This window comes from Melospiza georgiana, chromosome 6, assembly GCF_028018845.1.
Source record: "Melospiza georgiana isolate bMelGeo1 chromosome 6, bMelGeo1.pri, whole genome shotgun sequence".
NCBI classification, from domain to species: domain Eukaryota; kingdom Metazoa; phylum Chordata; class Aves; order Passeriformes; family Passerellidae; genus Melospiza; species Melospiza georgiana.
The window spans coordinates 58,116,689-58,138,738 of record NC_080435.1 but is presented as its reverse complement, the minus strand read 5'-3'; the positions used below and the strand labels follow the sequence as shown (position 1 = coordinate 58,138,738).

Genomic DNA, 22,050 nt, shown 5'->3' with positions numbered 1-22,050 from the left:
CAGAACTAAGTTGTATAATGGGAGAGAAAGTGCTGAACTGTGATTTGAAAATGTCTTCCCCACACCCTTTGATGTGGAAGAACTCGTTTTGCTCTTCTAAGTGAACTTTCACTTCCAAAACACACGTGCTCTTTGTGTTTTATTTTTCAGCTCTTTATTTCCTCTTTTTCCTTTAGATTCATTCTCTAACATCAAGAGTGTGAACTCTTCTGATGGTAACCTAGACATGCAGAGAGGCTGTAATACCCTGGCAACTTAAAATTTCAGTCATGGATTAAAATGATCAAGAGAAGATGTTCGAGGTATCCTTATTTCTGTTAGCTTTTTACCTAACCCTAAGTGACAATGTAAGTGACACATGGACTTGCTGACATTCAGCAAAGCTGTTCAGTAGCATCAAAATGAGCTTTGAACATTTTTCCTCCCATTTGGCAGGTTTCTCCCCCCTCATTTCTGCAAAATACGTATTTCCTGTTTATCCTTGTATTCTTTTCAGAACATTGCATCTTGACTTTATTTCACTTAATGTACCATATTTCTCTCCACAATAGAATATTTTAAAGCTAAATTGGCACAAAACAGTAGCAATGCTGAATGCTTTTTGTTGCCATGGAAATATTTCTGGGCACTTACTGAAGACCTGGTTGCCAATAGTAATGTAACAGAGAAAATAGATATGCTTCATTTAGCAGCCTCTGGTGATTAAAGAGCCACAGAAACCTGTTACAAGGTCATTCCAATATATAGTTTATTTGGTTTAGGGGGGAAAAGCCCTGCAGCCGTAGGTGAGAATAATTTTGTGTTAAAAGAGATGCAAAACAAAATCCAATAGATGTTCCCTTCTCTTAAACTGACAGCATGCTTCTGAGATGAAATACAATAACACTGTAGTTAAAAACCATCATTACTCCTTCTCCTTTTTATCAAATATGTTTTTGATCCCATTTTTGCCTCTTAGGAAACGTTTCCTGGCTCCCAGAGTAGATTTTCTTAGGCTCTGAAGGAGCACACATATTACTGAAAACCTATTTTAGGCTTAGGGACCTAATAAATTGCTTGAGCAATGAAATTCTTGGGTTTTGAAGTCATATGTCCATCAGACACCATGAGGCAAGTTAATCATGGGGTGCAGGTTTGGGTGCTGCCCTGTGCTGCTCTGCAATTAAGTGATGGTAGTAAAGTTGTAGCAAGTTGTCAAACAAATGCAAGGAAGTTTGGTTGTTTTGTTTTTTTTTTTTTTTTACTTTGTATGCTTTTGATCCACAGTTTAATACTGAGAAGGTGGCTCAGCAGGAATTATTGCAGTGCCAGGTGTTTGGCTTAAGAAGTCAATGATGGCAAGGCAGAGCCTTCTGTGTGTGCAGATTGCTGCCACCAGTGGCAAACCCTGTAGCTGTGAATTTTGCAGAAACAGATGAACTCAGCCTCTCAGAGCCTTGTCCATTGTTTAACCTCAGTGTCTGTGGCAGAGGAGCTGTCTCACAGCACAGAGCAGGGAGAGAGCAGCCTTTGCTTTGCATCCCCCCATGGCTGGGATGCTGCTGCTCAGCTGACTGGGGGTGGCTGCCAGATCCATCATTGCACAGTTGGCTTGAGAATGGAAAAAAATTCCAAACCAACAAACAGAGGAGCAAGAAACCACATCTGAAAGTAGTGCACTGCAAGTAGAAGGGTAGAGGTGGCCAGTGCTTCTGCTTCCCAGCATGAATCTAAAAGGGAAAAACAGCAATAATGGAAAAAGTGAATAACAGCAATGAGTATGCACTGAAAGCAAGGGCTTCAGCTCACTTCTCCCCCTGGGGTGTTGTCCTTTACAAACAAAAAGCCAAATGACCACTAAGTTCTCATTTTCAGCAGACACTGCCCTGAAAAGGCACAGGGGCAGGCAGAGCTGAGCCTTCTGAGTGAGAGCTGAACTATTTTTGCAGGAGTGAGTGCTGGGGTGGAAGTCTCCCAGGCTGTCTGGCACTGCTCACAGCCCTGCTGTAATGGATAGGTGAGCACAGCACTTCCACTGCAAAAAGTCCTTAGAGATTTCTTCTCCTCCATCAACTGGACAACTCAGTGCCAGCTAAAGGCTGCATTCCAGTTGCACTAAAATAATTTTTGTGGCCTTGGAATGCTAGGAAGTGTGACAGCCCCTGTCTGGATGGCTGGCTAGTTTTCCTCCACACGTGTGTGAGGGGAAGCACACCTCTGAGGCTCTGGGAGTTTTTAAATCTAGAGAGCACTATTGCATTTACTTACCTTGGCCTCCAGCTTAACAGGGGTCATTGATTTTTGCCAGTAATTTCTGTAGTAAAGGAAATTATTCTTTCTGCTCTATATGAATACTCCTGACCTCAGTAAATGACCCTTCATACAGGCAGGAAATCCTAGGCAAGAAGTGAGTTTTTCATTAGGTCCTATAAACCCATACAGCAAAGAATTCCCTTAAGAAGATGATGTTGATTATGTGATAAATTAAATTTCTGCTTGGGCTTGAGACTAAAATAGATAGATGGCCAGTCTCCACATTGAGAAGTGAAGTGTTTATGAATTTTATCACCTGTCTGGGTATGGAGCCAGCCAGTGTTCTAGCCAGAATGTAACCCTATAAAAATCACTGCCGGTACTCCAAGAAGGACATTCAAAGAGGCTACACTGAATCAATACCACCGTGAAGAATAAGGGGGTGAAAGCAAAGGCAGACAGTGGACAAAAACACTTCAGAGAAAATGCTCCTGGCAGCTCGAGTGGGACAAAGCACAAACGTGACTGGGGACAGCATCTGCTCTCTGAAGAATGTGATGCCAGCCCTGGCTTTCTGAAGTGAAGTGCAGACGTGAGTTTGCATTGAATTCTTTCTCTCTGGGAAATTCAGAACCACTCCAAGTGTTTGTGCACAGACTTTTGTCCTTGAGAAAGTGGTACAATGTTCCTACTTGTATTTAGAGTATTCCTTTGCAGTTCTGTCTCTTCAGATTTTCAGATTATGAGGGATCTTCATGCAGGATGTGGGGATGAGAGTGTGTGGGGGTGAGAAAACACAACAGCCCCAGAAGGAGGGTGGATTGTGGCCTGTCAGCTTTACAGCTGGGGAAGTGAAGCCAAACAGTGGTTCAAACCACAATTTCTCAAATGTGGTACCATTGCCAGCTCTGTCTTAGGCCTGTCAGCATTGCTGTTCATCCTCAGTCAGTGATTTTAGACACAATGTCTTTGTCAGGCCACAGGGGATCAGGGGTTTGGGTTTTCACTGGGACTGTCAGCATTGCTGTTCATCCTCAATCAGTGATTTCAGGCATAGTGTCTTTGTCAGGCCACAGGAGATCAGAGGTAGGTTTGGGTTTTCACCAAGTTCCTTGTCTGGTGGGCAGAACTGCCTTGTGCCCATCTCCCTCTTGGGGCATGGGGAAGGATGCTCTGCTCAGGAGCACTTGTCATCTAGAAGGTTGCATAAGCTGTATAGAGAAGGATTTATTTGAGAGGATGAAATGGCTTTTGCCATTCTGTGCAGTTACAGAACAAATTGTGTGTGAGCGTGTGTGTTTGTGCATGTATTTTCTGATCCATTTCGCTAAGTGACATCCTCATCCCACTCTCCATATGGCAGTTGCGACTCTATCTTCCTCTGGGAAGGTTGTTTAGGACTCAAGAGACTTCATTTACCAATAAACAGCATCTTGGCAGCATCTGGGAAATGCTGCCTTTCTCCTAGAAACCCTGCCTCCTCACCTTCCCTCTCCTACTACAGGCGAGGCAGGTGTGAATGATCTCATTGTGTTGTGGTGGAGGTGACATGCAGGCAATACTAGCAGCACTCTGTGCAGAGCTGGAACATAGTAATTCTGTGTGCTGACACAAACAGTACTACTGTTTGTCTTTTTTTTTTGTGTGTGTGTGTGGTTTTTCTTTTCTGTTGCAGTTGTTGCCAGCTTGACCTGCAGGGGTGTTGTATTTGCAGGGAGGAATGATGAATCTGACTCCATGTTCTCAGAAGGCTAATTTATCACTTTATGATATTATATTATATTAAAGAATACTATACTGTACTAAAGAATACAGAAAAGATACTAAATGCTAAAAAGCAAAAAATGAAAAGTCTTTACTCTTTCCAGAGTCTCGACACAGCTTGGCCCTGATTGGCCAAAGAGTGAAAACAACTCACACCAGAATCCAATGAAACAATTACCTGTGGGTAAACAATCTCCAAACACATTCTACACGAGCACAACACAGGAGAAGCAAATGAGATAAGAATTGTTTCCCTTTTTCTCTGAGGCTTCTCAGCTTCCCAGGAGAAAAACCCTGGGTGAAGGGATTTCTTCAGAGAATGTGAATGCCACACAGAGGCTTGGTGGAAGCACAGGTAATCCATCCCTGTTCCCTCCTTGCAATGCTTTACAACACAAAACCCACTAATAATAATATTAATAATAATAAGCTTACAGCTTATAGAAGATGGGATCACTCTGCCAAAAGGTGAGCTGGTGTTGATCTTCACCCTTTGTCAGACAGGGGTGTGGATATGACTTCCCTGTGCCCAGGTAATTTTTGGCTGCTGTAATGACCTGGAGTGGCCTCACAGACTCCTTAAGTAGTTTTAGCAACCAAGAGGAAAATTAATTTTCTGCAATGAAAGCAAATATGGAGATTACAGTCATGGGGGTAAACCTGTGTAGTTTTAAAGTGTGGAAATGTCACTGTTGGGCTTTGGGGGTCTTGCAGGTAATGAGGAAGGTGTGGTTGGGCTGTCCCTCCACAGATGCTGTTTGTGTGATTCTTATGCAGTTTCCACAGATGGACTCAGGGACACTTCATCAGTACCCATCTGCAGACCAACAAGAATGGCTTGGGTTGAATCTTAAATCAGTCCATAGCCAAATCTATAAAAAATCCCTTCCCCTGACCATGAAAATAGCTGCTGGTCCCATGGCATCACTGCACCACCTGAAAGTTCCCTCATGTCCAGGCAGGTGCTTCTCTGACTCGAGAACTCAGAACCCCTGTGAGATGAAGCATCTCTGGAGGGACTCATGAGGACTTTGCCCCCAAGCTGGGTGTTTGGAGGAATTTACCTCCTCAGGCTGAGAGGGATTCAAACCTGCACAGTCCATACAGCATAATTGTTGTGGGAGTATTTGCTAGCAAATAATGAGACTGGTGGTGCTGGAGAGAAAGCCCTGAGTTTGGATTAATGAGAGCCCTGTGGTTTGCTGGAGTTCCGTGTCTCAAGGTCAGTTTGGGGGTTAGAATTACTGCCATAAATAATGTAGCTACAAACCCCTTGGGCCTGAATTTTGCAATTGCCACTTATTGAAGTAAAACTGCAGCTGAAATACAAGAGGATGAAATACAACATCCTTCCCCTATCACACAGCTGAGCTGTTTCCATGACTCAGCCCAGCCTCTTGCTTCCAACAAGGGCCAGCAGCCCCCCTTCCCTGCTACTTTTGAGCCAGGTGAGTTGGCCATGTGATTGCTAAAACCAAAATAAAAGGAAGAGGGGAGGGGCAGAGGACAGGATTGTCCCTTTTGGGTGACAGCTTCAGTCCTGAGCCCAGTGAGCCTTGCTGCACCACATCCCCACCCACTGCTGCTCCCAAAACTGGTGATTTTCCCAGGAGTGCTGTGGTGTTACAATAAAGTGGGGGGGACTGTGGTGAATCAACACTCTGGCAGCAAACAAAGTTTCAATTAGAAAAATCAGTGGGAAAATAAATATCTGCCTTGTTGCAGTGCAGTTGTTTTCTGTATCAAATCCAAACAAATATCTTTTGGAGGGAGTTCATTTCCACACTGTTGATCAGCAAACAAAGCCCTGTGGGTGTGAAGCTGATGGTTTAAATGCTATGTGCATACCCTGGGTCTTGTGTGGAGTGGTGAAACTGCTTTAGAGAGGAGCAAAGTCAGTGGCCTGAGTTTTCTGGATATTTCTTTGACCAGTTTGATTTCTGCTAGATGAAAGCAATGAGTCCTAATCCAAAGAAACTTCCTTAAACATACTGGAGGAAGTTTAGGAACTGACTGACTTGCACTAGAGGAAGTTCATATCCAAGCCAAACAAACAAAATGAAGAAATGATGGAGGGGTAACCTGAAGGAATTCAACCCATTGTGGTATGAAAACCACCAGGAAAATGGTTATGGAAATAATGATGGTGAGGGGAAAGTTCTTTTTTTTTGTTGGAAGGAAAGGACAGTGCTTTCTACTTCAGCAGCCATTGGCCTCCAGCAGTTTGTTGAGTTTCTGAGCCCATTTCCAGCCCCACACCCCAGAGCACACTCAGCTCCCCCTGTGCCCTGCAGAGTCCCCAGTGCAGCACATCTGCTGACAGAAAGGGATTTTCTGCCTCTGCAGCTGCATGTTTCCTGCACACCACCCAACCTGAGCTCTCAGAGACCTGCAGGCTGACTCATGGATGTAACTGCATCCACACCAGGGGTTTTCCTGGCTTAGCACTGTCTCCTACAGTGTGTAATCTCCTTTTTTCTTCCACTTCTGCACAAATCCTGGGCCTGTGCTAATAGAACCCAGTAGAATAAATAAAGCCTGACTCATTTTTGCTCCACATGTAAGATGTAAAGTAGGTGATTGGGAAAATCAGGGATGATTGTGGTTCAGTCTCTTGGCTGCCATTTCTTACAGCTATGGAAGAACCTTAGGCAGCACAGTGAGAGCCAGCTTGACGTGGAATCCCATGTTCCTATTTTTAAAATCCAATTTTGGGAGTAGGAAAGGAACAACAGGAAAATATGCTGGTTTTCATGCTGTTTTCAGTGGGCAGTCCTCTATTTCTTTGCACAGCTGTGTGCAGAATTGGGGTGTAGTGTTCTGACTGCTGTGTTGTTTCACTGTAGAGGTGGTTAGAGCCAAAAAATGTTTTTTTTTTTTTTTTTTTTTTCTGATTACTCTCTTTTTTGCTGTTTTGTTATCTTTTCTTAAACATTATTTTTGTTGTAAATATCCCTTGGTATAAAGTCTTCCAAGTTGTGTTTCTCTCCACATGTATCACATGCCAACACCCAAATAAACTCACCTTGGGGAGCTTCCTAGTTGGTTTGGTCATGGAGTGAGGACAGATAGAGAGGCAGAAGCAGGGCCCTGTCTGTGGACACTCAGCAGAGGGGGGAAATCCTCCCCTTCAGCACTGGAGACCAAATATTCCCTGGCTGTTAGACCTGGCAGGAAGGGCTGAATACTCACAGGGATGGTGCAAAGAGAAATCCAATCCTGCTCATCAGTAAATGACCACTGGGTGTTTGTCAGGGGCGTCCTGCCATTGTGTAGAAGTGTGGGTTTGCTCCAGCATTTTTTAACACATTTGGGATCTAAGGGAATGGCTTGGATTGGGTGCTCTCCTCCTTAGCCAATACTGAATCAGGCAGGTTGATGCTTTGTGCATTTGAATTCACAGTTCAAGGGGCTGACAGCAAGAGCAGGATGAAGCTCCAGACTGAAAACTCCTACAGAGCTACAGCCCCCCAGGAATTGATAGGAGCAGCTCCACGTGTGCTGCTGCACAAAATGTTCCTCCCTGAACAAAATGTTCCTCCTTTTTCTGAGAAGCTTTAACAAGTCCCTTGTTTGCCAGAGACCTTTCCATTTTTCCAGAGAAAAGCTTTTCTTTCTGTGCACAGTTCTGGGTTTTGCTGAGGTAGGAGCTCTGTTCCTCTCTGTCATCCTGATCATGAAAATTTTAAGGCCAGGCCTGTGTGACTGCTTCTGCAGGAGCAAAGAACACAGCAATGAGTGCTCCTGGGATGCTCTGAGTGTTTGCATTATGCATAGATGAACTGATATTGTCTTGGTTTTGTGATCAAATGCATTTTTTTGTTACTACCCCTGCTTCCTTCAGGGCTTGGTGATGTTGCCATTGAAACTCTCTACTGACTTTCACAGAGCAGAATCAAAAATCTCTAAGAAAAAGTGGATGCACAAAGGCAGCATTAAATGTATAGGAAAACCAGAAATTTGGCATTTGGAAGTTTCCATTGTTCAGACAAAATGAGTCTTGTTTGTTGTTGTTGTTTTTTAACAAGCAGGCAGACAGGATGTGTGCAGTACCTCTATATTTCACACCTACATGATGTATTTTATTCAGTAATTTCTTTTTTTCTTGGGTAAGCTTGGAGCAAATGATAAGTTATTCTTTCTACTTGGTAACACTGCAGCAAATTCTTGAATTATTTATTTCATGCATTTTAGCTTGGTGTATTTGGATGCCTGTAAGCTAACTTTGTAACTGACTGGGTGTTGGAAATTTCTAAATAAATAGTGGTGGTTTGAAATACCTTGCCAGAAAAAAGAGGTCACCCTTCTTCTTCCCCCACTGTCTCCTCTGGGAAAAAAAAAATTAAAAAATCCCACATGCCTCGTTATGAGCAGTGGGAAGTTGATTTGTAAAACAGATGCTGCATAGAAGTAATTGAGTTGAAGTTGCTAGAAATACGTATATGCTGCACAACATCTGCAGATCTCAAGATGTATTCATTATCTTTCCAGAATTTAGATTGTAATTACGGGCCCTTTATTTAAGTTTCCATGGTGATGCAGAAAATGCTTCCCCCTTGTCCTTTGCTAATCAGGCCACTTGTGTGTTTGAATGGTGTTCGTTTTCCTCTCCCCTGGGTTAAGTTACTGTTATTAATACAGAGATATTAAGTTGACAGGGAGCTGTCGCTGCTCAGGCAGCGATTCAGCAGCAGCAGCAGCAGGCACATCAGGCAGATTTGCTGCAGATTCCCCAGTGCCACAGTTTAATTAGCCTGTGTGCTTCCAAATGTTTGTGAGGAATAGCAGCCTCTGTCATAACAAGTGATGCACTCGTGCCTGGGGGATTGGGGAAGTCGAAATCAAAGTCAAGCAGCCAATAATGTATCACACCATGCCAAGCTTCTCTCCTCCATCCCTGCACCCTCCTCCTCCTCTCTTGGCAAAAGGGCTCTGCCGTGTTTTATAGGAGGCTAATGCCCTGACAGGAGCTGTCCAGGAGTCCTGCATCCATGTGGCCTTTGCAAAATTCCTTGTAATAATCAGAATTTCACATTATGTTAAGGCACGTTTATCTAAGTTTACAGCCTCACACTCATGGACACAGGGTTTTAATGTTCCACTTGTTTGAGAAAATGGTGAAAGTTGTGGATTAATTACTAAAGATGTTATTTTATTCAGGATTTTTATGAAGTTGAGTGAAATGTGGACTTTTGGTTAAACTGGGATAATTTTTTATTTTTATCCCAATCACCCAAAAGATATATTAAAAGAATTTTATAGCATTTGCTAAGCAATTAGATACATTTTGTAGAGCTTCAGGTAGAAATGCAGGTATTAGGCTTAAAAGGAATGTTTATTTTTATGTGTTTTGATTATTTGACTGGATCACGCCCATGGATGCAGGATTTTAATCTTACACTTGTTTGAGAAAATGGTGAAAGGTTTGCATTAATTACTAAAGAAGTTATCTTATTCAGGATTTTTATAAAGTTGAGAACATGTTGAAATGTGAGAATGAAAGTTGAAATGTGGACTTTTGGTTAAACTGGGATAATTTTTTATTTTTATCCTAATCACCCATATTAATACAATTTTATAGCATTTGCTGAGCAGTTAGATACATTTAGTAGATCTTAAAGGATCTGTGGGTAGAACTGCAGGTATTAGGCTGAAAAGGAATGTTTATTTTTATGTCTTTTTATTATTTGACTGGATCATGCCCATGGATGCAGGATTTTAATGTTACACTTGTTTGAGAAAATGGTGAAAGTTGTGGATTAATTACTAAAGATGTTATTTTACTCAGGATTTTTATAAAGTTGAGTGAAATGTGGACTTTTGGTTAAACTGGGATAATTTTTTATTTTTATCCTAATCACCCAAAAGATATACACATATTAATAGAACTTTATAGCATTTGCTGGGCAATTGGATACATTTGGTAGAGCTTCAGGTAGAAATGCTGAAAAAGAATGTTTATTCTTATGTGTTTTGATTATTTACTGAATCATTAAAATTTACAGGATTTTAATGTTACAGTTGTTTGAGGAAATGGTGAAAGGGGTGGTTTAATTACTAAAAATGTTATTTTACTCAGGATTTTAATGAAGTTGAGGGAAATGTGAACTTTTGGTTAAATTGGGATACTTTTTTTATTTTTATCCTAATGACCCAAAAGAGATCCACATATTAATAGAACTTTATAGCATTTGCTGGGCAATTAGATACATTTGGTAGAGCTTCAGGTAGAAATGCAGGTATTAGGCTGAAAAGGAATGTATATTTTTGAGTGTTTTGATTATTTGACTGCATCACATTTAGGCCATGGGCTCGTTACAGCTTGAAATAATTTTTATCCAAGAAAATTTCAATGAAGGTTGTTTTAAATAGCTTACATAAATGGAATCAAATTTTATCACAGCTGTTCACCGACCGTTTACAAAGTAATGTTTAAAAGTTTTTCACTTCTATCAAAGCAGGAACAGAGTTTTTTTCCTCCAGTTGAGAGCACTTTTCCATCAGAAGGAGCGGGCTTGTGGTCAAACTGTGGCACAGCAGAGGGTCAGACCCACCAGTGTGGGGGCATGAACGGAGCTGGGTCCTGCTGGGCTCAGCTGGCCTTGGTGCTGTGTCCTGGGAGAGGAGTGCTGCCTCCTGGGCAGCAGCAGGGACATTTATGGAGCTCTGACAGCACTTGCCATTAAATTTATCCTGCAGATTTTAATAGACGCAGCAGAGTGTGTAAAAGCAGGTCCCTGTTTCCTCGCCTGAGGCTGATGTAGGTTTGAGGTGGAGGAAGGTGCTTTCCCTCCCAAAACAGGAGAGGCTCCCTCTCCCCCTGTTTGCTCAGCTGCTGGGGTTTGCCATGGAGATTATCAGAGTGAGTCTTGGCAACCCAACCCTGCCCTTGGTGCTGCAGAGCGAGCTGTGGCCTGACCCTGCTCCCAGCTGGGCTGTTCACACACAAACCCAGGTGTGCACAGTGACTGCTGTGTCCCACTGCTGCTCCCAGCACCCGGCTGTGCTCCCCTGGTGCTGCTGGCAGGGACATCAGCAAAATGTCTCTGTGTTCCCATCCTCACCAAGCCAGGCCAAGAATACAGAGCAGGTCCTGAGCCCTCCTTTGTCACTGTCATATTTTCTAAAAAATCCCTTCGCCAGGATTTCTTCTCCCGGGAAGCTGAGAAGCCTCAGAAAGGAATGAAAACAATAATTATATTATTGCTTTGGAATGTGGTCTGGAGATCAGTTATCAACAGGTGCATCTTTGATTGGTTTCATGAGAATTATTTTAAATTAATGACCAATCACAACCAGCTGTGTCAGACTCACTGAGTCAGTCACGAGTTTTTATTATTCATTCTTGTTAAGCCTTCTGGTGTATTCTTTCTTTTTCTTTAGTATAGTATTAATATAATGCAATATAATGTAGTATAATATAATGTAGTGTAATATAATGTAATATGATGTAATATAATGTAGTATAATATAATACAATGTAGTGTTATGTTAATGTTATGATGATATGATATGATATGATATGATATGATATGATATGATATGATATAATATAATATAATATAATATAATATAATATAATATAATATAATATAATATAATATAATATAATATAATATAATATAATATAATATAATATAATATAATATAATATATCAGCTTTCTGAGACGTGGAGTCAGATTCATCTCTTCCCTCATCCTGGGGTCCCTCACAAACACCACACTCCTTCCCCCACCTGCAGGGTGCTGAGCACTGCTGAGGGTACAGCCATGCCCCATGCATGTGATGGCAGCACAGGGATGTGCTCAAGCACATAATCCTCATTTTTAAAGGCTATAATTTACATTGGTCTCCAGAGCTCGTCTGCTGCTGGCAGATGGAGCCAACAGTTCCTGTTAGACACGTGCCATGTTTATGTGTTCATGATGCTAGCCTGAGCAGGTTATATCTGAGCTGCTTTTTTGGCACAAAAGTTCTCTCCCCACCTTAGCAGGGGCTGAAGGGGAATGGAAGGAGGAAAAAATTTTCAAGTCCTTTGTTTACTACTTTGTCTTAGCACATGCAAATGATTTTACAAGGTTCTTCTGTGTCACTGTCATATTTTATGAAAAATCCCTTTGCCAGGATTTCTTCTCCTGGGAAGCTGGGAAGCTTCAGCTTCTCCATGTTTTGCTCCTTTGGAATGTGATTTGGAGAATTGTTTACCCAGCATGTGAATTGTTTTTAATTAATGGCCAATCACAGCCAGCTGTGTCAGACTCTGAGTCTGTTACAGGCTTTTTATCATCATTCTTTTCTAGCCTTCTGATGTCTCTATTTCTTTTAGTGTAGCTTTAGTATAGCATTTTCTTTTAACATCATGTTTCAGAAGGCTGATTTATTATATTATGATATTGAGTCAAGATTCTCATCTCTTGCTTCATCCTGGGGACCCTCAAACACCACCACACTTCTGTGTGTTGTGATTTTGTGTTTTTCTCTGTTAAATACCTTCATTAAAAAAGAATAGGTTAACAGGCAGAGTTGAGCAGGGTCTAATAACCTGTAAATGTTGCTGATACAATATGACACCATCAAGCTTTCCAGAGGTTTGAAGAAGCCGGTGATTCTCATGTTCATGCCCCAGTCCTCTCGAAATTCTTGGTGACTTTTTCTCCCCAGAGGATGCACCTGAGGGTCAGAAGTGTCCTCTGGCTTCTTGGCCAGGAGCAGCAGCTGGCTAAAGCCTGAGTTGTGTTTTTCTCCCAGTGAACACATACAGGGGGAGGATGAACAGGCAGCATCTTCAGGCAGTAACCACAATGTGATCAGGCAGTTTGAGACCTCTGTGTCATGGTTACATGGTTTTTGATCAGAAGGGTCTGAAAAAAAATCAGGTGTGGAGTGTAGACCCAAATTCAGGCACCTGCCCTCCAGCAGGAGCACAGGACAGAGGTGTCTGGATGCAGAGGTGCTGCTTGCATGGAAAAAGGTTCCAGAAGCTGAAATCTGAGATCTGTAGCCTCAACACAGAAAGGTTCTTTTGCTGTGGAGAACAAGTCCTAGTTCTTCCATTCTCTCTTACTAAACTTGATTTCCTGATTTTACCTGCAGTTAAAACACTTAGAGGGAAGCATCCAGGCCCAAGACTTTTTGAAGTCCATTAAAATCTTTCCATTAATTGCATATTGTTATTGAATTCTCTTTCCTTAACCCACAGAGGTTCTCATGGATTTTTATTGGAAATTTTTCCAGAGTAAAGACTGCAGGACTTGGTTGTAATTATTTTTTATCTGTGCCACATAAGTCATCTCTTTAGCATGCTTTTCAGCAGAAGCTGAATGTCTCCTTTTGTAACAACTTCACAAACACAAGGTGAACATTGGATTAATTATGCTGTATCATTTGCCAGCACATACACCAAATGTCAGGCAATGACAGAAACTAAAAATTTATGGCACAGAAGGGAAGAATTTTATGATCTTCCATGGACTAATGTAATGACTCTTTTATACAAACAGAGATGAAATGCATTTAAAAACATAGCTATTTAGAAAATTGGCCTGAACACATTCTAAAATCCAGAGAAGTTCATTAGAGGGAAAAGCCATAAAAGTGCCCTTTGTTTTTAGTTCAATAGAATGTTTTAATTTTGAAATATAATTGCTTGAATTTAGTGCACCCCCCAATTAGATCATTTGAAGATCTCTCCATCTAGCTCTTCTGGTACAACATGGTGCAGAGTTGCTCTTACTTTTATTTTCAGAGGAACCTAGCTGGTGCCATGATCACAAAACAAAGATTTGTGGGTGTAAAGCCATCCCTGTGCCCCAAGGGTGTATCACACACTGCTCCAGCTGAGCAGATCCTCTGGGTGGGAAGGATGAAGGACTTTTGGGGAGTGCTGAGTCCAGACTGCAATCATGGCATGTTCAGACTTTGTCTGAGGCTTCTCTTCTCCTTGTGTACTCTTAACAGACGTTTTACACGTATTGCTGGTAGTTTTCATTTCTTACATAATCCAAAATCTATAGCAAACTCTGGCACAGAGCAAAGCTGAGCATCTTGGAGAACCCTGAACTACTCTCCCACTCAGACTTGGCATGGGGCAGTCTTCTCTCGCTGTGTTCTTACAGGAGAGTTTCCTTGACCCTCTGGTTCTGTTTTCACTGTTGTGACAGTCTGCACTTTGGGCTCATTTAGCTTTAACTTTTCACCTGTTAAAAAATCTTTGTAGTAACCTGAATAGATCCTGGAGTGCAGACAGCATGAAGGAAATGTTTGGAGGGTGCTCTGGGGAGCTGAACAGGCTGGAATGCCAGCTCTGCCCACAGCCTCTCTGCAAATCACCCTGTTAATAAAGAGCCTATTTCAGCTCTGGAAACATGGAGCCTTCTCAGGCTATTACCCAGCATGTGGTAAATTAAACAATCTTGGCCTGATTGCATAATGTCACTTGAAATTTAAGATCCTTTTTCTCCTTAACCCCTAAAATTTACAGGCCATTTTTGTTTAGATTTATGGTAATTACATAATGATTCTGCTCCTTTGAGGCTCTTCTAGGAAGTTTTTTAGCACTCTTTTGGTGGCTAATCTCCAAATTACCAGGGGCAGGAGCACTGCCTGGTCTCTCTGTGGGTTTATCTCAGTGCAAGGGGTGCAATGGTATTGCAGATCTGGAACTGGGGCTGTAGCAGGGGCCAGGAAAGAGAATTGCTTCTGTGTGGGGGCAAATATTCCTCAGACCCACTAAGCTATAGCTCTGCTGTCTTATGGGAAGAGGGGTTTGAAAAATTACTGCTGTAGCTAGGAGGATTTCAAGTCCAGAGGTACCCAGGTCCATACTGAAATCCTTTCTTCCTCTGGACTATATTTAAACAGGTTATTAACTTTAATCATGAGTTTTTATATAGTTTAAAGAAAGGATCTAATTTCTTTCAAAGAAAAGACATGCTTTTTTTTTTGGTAATTTAAATTTTTTTTTTGCATGGAAGCAAAGTGATTCCTTAGAGTTCACATAGCAAACACTCCCTTGGTCAGCATAGGTAACAAGCACACATAAATTCTTCATCTGTGTTTCTTGCTGGTTAATGAACTATGTGGTGTTAATTTAGTAAGATCTTCCAGTCCCCATCTTTTAACTCTGGCAGTGGGGTTCAGGAAGTGTTGAGATCTCTCAGGACATTCCTTTGGCACAATACAATGATTCATAGAACTGAGAGATTTTGTGTCATTGAAAAAAAAAAAAAAGACAGATACTGTAAATTAGCCAGAACATTTGCCTGCTAGAGTGAGGAGGGACTGCACAATATTTTTCCAGCCTGGTTTTCAGTGTTTGATGTGCCAAACATGCCTTGTATTTTTGGAGAGAGGCTTCCATATCCCAGTTCCTGTTAGGGTTCTACTGGGAGGTCATGCTCATCCTTTCATCTGAAAGTTGTTTTGTTTTTTTTTCACATCCAGTTCTCCAACCCTGAACATAGACTTTACTGATTCATTGGTGATTTCTGCTACCAGTATTCCACTTGCCTCCTTCCAGGATTATGAACATGTGACCTGAAAGGGAAAGTTTGGGAGATGAGATTCTTAAGAAAAATCACATTTTTCATTCTACAGTACTATCTGTCCTTAATCTTAGAACTGTCTGCTATTGCTCTTTAGGGACTCTTGGCTAATTAAAGTTCAGATAATGCTGTCTCAACCTCTGTCCCTGATGCTGTGCTGTTTATTCACGTCAGGTATTCATAAGACGGTTGACATTTTCTTCCTTAAAGATCTCTCAGGTAAATTACAGGCATTTTACTGCTCTGACCTTTTCCTTTACAGGAGGAACTTTTGTTTTCAACATTTATTTTGTGAATATAATGTTGGAAGGGAAGTAATTGGAGAGGTGTAGTTGTTCTAGTCTCTATAGTTGGTCTATTACCTGTAATGATAATCTAATACTGGTATATATACATGATTATCTCTTACCAAAACTGCTTTAAATTTAAAGAAAAAGCCAGACTGTTTCACTGATTGGTTTGGGTGAATCACCTTTTGCTTTACTTCCCCTGAATACTACATTTTTTGCTTTCCTAACACATTCATTTTGTGCCTGAGTCTCAGGGAGATGACTTGCTCTATTAATATATTTCTGGAGTTCTCCTGTTATGGGGACACTTTTATGGCTTTAATGTAGTTTTTGAAAATTCCTCTATTATTGATCTAGATATTATCCCAGCAGGAGTCAAACCCACAAGACAATTGTGTGAGGATAATTTCTTACTACAGAAGCATTTTATTCTGAAAGCCTGCTGTGTGGTGTGTGCTTTGATGGATGACCCACTGTTTAAATGTGTATTAGACATTGGCTTGCTAATTAAATGCCTTAAGGAGTGCCTGGATCCATTCAGTCTCAGTAAATGTGTGGCATTTCTGTTATTTTATTTCTTGCTTGTGCTCCTAAGTTGAGTTCTTTCTGTTTCCTGACTTTGTAGAGAGGAAGGGGAGTAATGGAAAAAAAATAAAATAAATTACTTTCTACCCTCACTCAAGACTTTTTGCTCAGGGCAGAGGTGAGACAATGAGGGCTCTCAGTTCAGAATTAGGTCTGCCAGGTGGGAGGATGAGGAGCAGGAGAAGAGATGGGTTCTGCATTTCAGAAGGGAGTGAGAAGAGCACTCACCTGGAATTTGAGAGAGATGAATTTGGATCCCTCTTTGCTCCTGAAGGACCATCTCCCATGAGGAAGAGGACCATAATTACGAAGCTGTGAGATGCTCTCAGACTTGTTGGTTGAAGTGCCTGTGCTTGAAGCATTTTACTGGGAGGGAGAGTGGAGATCGTTCACAGTTGAAGAGAGGGGATAAAGTTATTCTCCTAATTTCTGAGTTCTTAAATTGAAAGAGCAGCCAAGGACAGGAGCAAGGACTGCTGTTCACCTGCAGGAAATGTTTCCTGAGTATAATCCCCACTCCTCTTGTTGGAATTTTGTGTGTGTGGAGCAGATAAGCATCAGAAGCAGTGCATTTGCTGCTAAGGCCAAACATGGAATTTCTTGTACTCAGAAAGATTTGGGTTTTTTGTTCTAAGACAGAGGGATGTGTAGAGGATCATAGAAAGGCTCAGGTTGGAAGGGACTTTGGAAATTTATCTAGTCCAATCCCCCCTATCTTGATTAAGTTATTCAGAGCCCCATCCAGCCTGACCTTGAACATATCCAAGGCTGGGGTACCCACAGCTCCTCTGATCAGCCTGTGCCAGTGGTCTCACCACCTCACAGCAAAGAATTTCTGCCTGATATCCAACTTAAATTCACCTGTTTCAGTTCAGAACATTACCCTTGTCCTGTCACTACAGGCCTTGGCAAAAAGTGTCTCTCCATCTTTCTTGTAATCCCTCTTCAAGTACTGAAAAGCAGCAATAAGTTCTTCCTGACACCTCTTTTCCAGGATGAACAACCCCAAACCTCAGCCTGTCTTCATGCAAAAGGTGTTTCGGCCCTCAGCAATTTTTTTGTTTTGGACCTGCTCTAACAGGTCCATGTCTCTCCTGCATGAGTCAGTTCCCTCAAGATCCTGGAAAATTTGTGGCACCTCATCAGGTGCCATGGATTTGTGGATGTTCAAGTCCCTCAGAGGGTCTCAAACCTGATATTCTCCTGAGATGGGTGAGACTTCATTCCTCCAGCCCTTGCCTGGAGATTGATGGACTTGAGAGATGTGAAACAAGCAACTGGCAGTGAAAACTGAGACAGAAAAAGTTGTTGGGTACCTCAGCCTCCTCCATGCCACCAGATTCTCTATCTCGTTGATCAGACAGGGCATAAAAACATTGATTCATTGAACAAAAGCAAGCCAATAGTTTCCTATTAAACACAGTAATTAATAATATCTTTTAAAATTTGAATTTGAGACCAAATTTGAGAAAAATGATTGTTCTTTAGTAGTGACCTTCATAGGAACAAACAAATGGCCCTTCTTGAGCAGGGGAGTGGACAAGATGACCTCCGGAGGCTCCTTCCAACCTCACCTCGTTCTGTGAAACCTTCAAACCCCAAATAGCTCTGTTTGCAAAGAAAATTGTTATGTTTTCATAGCTGTCATCAGCTGTCTGGAAGCACAACTCATTCTTTCACTGCTTTCACTGCTTTTTTCCTTATTTGAAAGAGATGGAGGCAGAATTTTCTTTCCGTGTTCCTGAGGCAAGGCTCATCATGAGATGCATTAGGAGGAGGAATGTCCCTGTTTTTCTTCTGAAAGTGCTTGCAGAACACATCCAAGGCCAAATCATGATGTTATTTTCATCTGTGTCCTGGGCATGTAATTATCTGTGCTGCTCCATCCAGAGAGCTCTCACTGGTGCTTTCAAGTAGAGAAAAGCACCCTGTGTTCCTAACAGAGATTTCAGTGGTGTAGGAAAGGAATCTGTGGTGTGAATTATTTTTTTCTCATTAATGAAGCTTACTCTAGCCCATGTGTGTAGGACAAGATGAATTAAAACTAATAAAAGCAGTTAGGAAATTAGGTAGCACATCTCCCCTCTGTTGTCCTTGGGAGGAAAATTCAGCCCAGGCATGAGATTTAGAGATTCCTAGTTGGTTTTTGGAGCTGCTCACTAAGCTCTCAGGGATGGGTGAGAGGGTAATGCTCTCTGTTCTGTCTGTGAAGCTGCCTTCCTCATCAGCACTGTGCTCCTGAGGACAGTGCAAACTCCTGTCATCTCCTTCTCCTCCTGCACAGGAGGAAATTGTGATACCTTTTCATCAGGCCTCTGCTGTGCTTTTCTGTGGTTTTATTTGTGTTTTCATAGAAGAGATTCCTTTGGGGCTGCACTTGAATGTCCCAAACACTCCACTTGAATTTTGTGGATAACTTTTTCAAATAAAGGCAATGAGTTTCTCAATTCAGTAAGGGGTGAGAAACAGCCATGTCCCCTCCATCAAATGCTGATTTAAACAGGATTGGTTTCTTTACAGGTTCAGTGCTGCAGGAAACAGAAACTGTCTATTGTAAACACTGTGGATTAGGGAAAAGTTAAAAAAAATAAAAGAAATGAGAGAAAAGCACATTTTGGAAGGGGGAGAAATTTGCTCTAATCCCTCTGAAATTATTTTCTTGCTGAAAATTGTTAGATCTGGATGGACTAAGCCAACTGAGTTACCAAGACAACCTCTCCTGTCATGAAGATGACCATGCATCTGTTGATTCAAGAACAACAACCGGGAGTAGGGGCACTGGGCAGCACAAAGGGCCCAGGATGGAGCCCAGAACTGGGGATGGTGTCAGCCAGTCACACAGGGAAGGACGCCTGGAAATGGAGACAGCATTTGCCAACCAGGGATTGGAAGTAAATGATGCTACTGACAGCTCATCGGCTTGGAGCCCTGAGGTATGCTGGATTGTCATTTATCACACACACTGAAAGCTTTCGAAGGGTATTGGGGGCCAAAAAAGGTTAGAGGAGAAATGAAGTGAAAAATTGATCAGCACAGCACAAGGTAATGGTACTCCTGTGTGCTTGTGTGCATGACCATACACCTCTTCTTTGTGTTTCTCCTTTTTTCTGGTATTTTACCTCTTACTACGAACACTAATTCACAGAAAGGCTTTCATTGCTTGATTTCTGACTGTAGTGTCTGAACTGAAACTGGAACTTTGGCTACCCAGCAGCATTTACTGGCATTTATCAAGGAGCTCTCAGTGGTGGCCCAGGGCTCAGTCACTGGCTGTATGTGCAGGGTGTGTGTCCCAGGACAGGGAACGTGGTCACTGGGTCAGATCTATGTCTTTTTCCAGGTATTTTCTATGACTTAGATAATGGGAATAATCTGAAAAGCTGGAGGCAGCTGCTGGGGGTGGCCTGTGACCTGCTCAAGTGACAGTAATCATGTCCCCATTGATACCAGGCAAACTTTTAGGGAAGGAGAGAACCTGAGTCTGCTTTCCTTTAGTTCTGCATTTTTATTTTGAATCCTCAAGGAAACATTTTGGATTTTAAGGCATTATAAACACCTGACGACTTTGCATCCCCCTTTTCTCTCCTAATATCTCTGCATGATGTGTTGATTTTCATTATCTTACCGCAGGATTAAATTTCTGGAAAAATATCAGCTTGCATCAGACATATTAAAAGAACAGCACAAAGGTCATATCTTCTGCCTGAGTTAAAAGACAGGTGTGGAAATCCATACCTCCATCAGATTGTGAGCAGCAAGGCTTTGAGGGAAGGTCCTTATCCTTGGAGCAGCCACTTCAAAGCTGGAGAGATGCTTCAGCCCTTAGGGGTGTTTGGAGCAGCATTTTGGCTTTCTGCACAACCCAGTCCCACAAAACACTACACCCCACATGGGAGCTGTGTGTGGCAGCAGCTCTGCCCTCTCTTTGCTGTATTTCTGACACTGCCTGCCCATTTGAGGCTCGTTTCTCCTTTTCCATGTTTGATTTGCTTTGCCACGGTTCACGTGTGCTGCAGTGTCTCCGGTGTCCTCTTGTGTTTCTTTGAAACGCATGGCCCATTTTACTCCTGGTGTCTACATTTTAAAAATGCAAAGAAGGGTTCCAGCATACTGGAGCAGAAATGCCCAAGACACAGTTTATCTCTTACAAGCAGCTTCTCATTCAAAGGTATTGTGTAGATTAATGAAAGACTTTTTATTGCAGGAACTAAATGTTCTGACATGCCAGAAATGTCCAAGTGTTATTATGCTCCAGTCAAAGGACTTCTCTTTACAGACAGAAATGGTAATTTTATGCCCCTGCAGTGGAACCACAAGTACCATTTCAAGCCTTGTCCATAATTAGCTGCTCTTTCAGGTTTCTCTGGCAGAAATGGACTTATTTTACTTAGTGAAGTGGATGTTGGCTGTCCTGAATGACCGGGTTAGATGTGCAGTATCAATCAGGATTCTTGGCTTAGCTTCTCAATAACTGTGCTGGGAAGAGGGAAAAAAAGAAATTCAGATGAAGTACCTAAACCCCAATCTTTGCTTGCATTTCAGTTCAAGTGTCTGTATAACCAACACATTCACAAATCACTTGTGGCCCAGCGGGCTCTGAAAGCAGGGGGGAATTCTGTCAATGACTCCCACAGAAGGAGGATTTGTAGGCATGTAGCAAACCTTCATGGGGATGAGTCCTGGACAGCACAATGCTCTCAGAAAGGGCCAGGCTGTGGGGTCTCCAAAGCTTAGTTTCCCATGGAAAGCTTACTGAAGGAGTTTGGCATTTCTTTTTCACTCTTGCTTCCTGTTCATGCAGTTTTCTCTGCAGTGGGTCTGTCCACTGCTCTAGTAGCACAATTTGAGCTTTCCTGAAGTCCAAATCTTCTCTAGCTGTTCAGTCAAAATGCAGATATCTGACCTTCAGTCTGCCTTACACACTGCCAGAAGGTGATGATATCAGCCCTGCTGGGGCAGGAAAGTGTCTCCTGGATTTTCATTCCTGTGGGTTTGTGCTGATGCACTGGAGTTCACATTTTCCAGCTGAGACATGTAGCTGAAAGCCAAGTTTTGCCTCAAGCATGGTTTTCTCCAGACCTTAGCAGCAGTCCTTAAATGTGCCTTGATTCCATCTCCTCAACAGCAAATGGACAGATAAAAGTGTGGAGGGAAATATGAGTCAAGCCCAACCCCATCGCGTATTGAATATTATTTCATCAACCAGACAGAAATAACTTGACTGCTACACAGGAGCACTTAACATTTTTGTAACACCATGCTCTCTCCAGGCAACCTGGCCTGCCTTGCATTTTTGTTTTTAGCAGCCTGCTGTTTGTACAGAAAGATGTTTCTGTAGCCAAGCAAGTAATTTTGTGTGTTGTTCTCCCTTTGACATTATTTCTGCAAGACATGCAACAGCAGGTCTCTAATCTGCACACTTGGACTTTTGTGTTCAAGTCTTAAACACCTCTGAAAATGTGAAAATCTGGAGCTTTGCATGTCATGGCAGATGAATCTGGGCACTTCAAAAGTAGATTGACAGGAAGTAAACAAAAATTTTGATGTTTATCGGAGGCCCTGTTTGAGACACCCAGACACTTCTGAAGGGACTTAACACCAGACGTCCCATGGCCCATCATCTGTTCCCTGAACA

At 42.1% G+C, this 22,050-nt stretch overlaps 1 protein-coding gene across 3 annotated transcripts in view; it reads left to right on the top strand.

The window, feature by feature from the left end:
* The window catches only part of SYT16 (synaptotagmin 16), a 109,660-nt gene that overhangs the window by 64,311 nt on the left and 23,299 nt on the right, over positions 1 to 22,050 (top strand). For 2 of the 3 annotated variants that reach the window (XM_058026520.1, XM_058026518.1), the window contains one exon: positions 19,092 to 19,348. In XM_058026520.1, the coding sequence (XP_057882503.1) occupies positions 19,092 to 19,348 (257 nt within the window). Of the gene's footprint in view, positions 1 to 15,705; positions 15,760 to 19,091; positions 19,349 to 22,050 lie in introns of those variants that run through there. The other variant, XM_058026521.1, reaches the window with a different exon arrangement.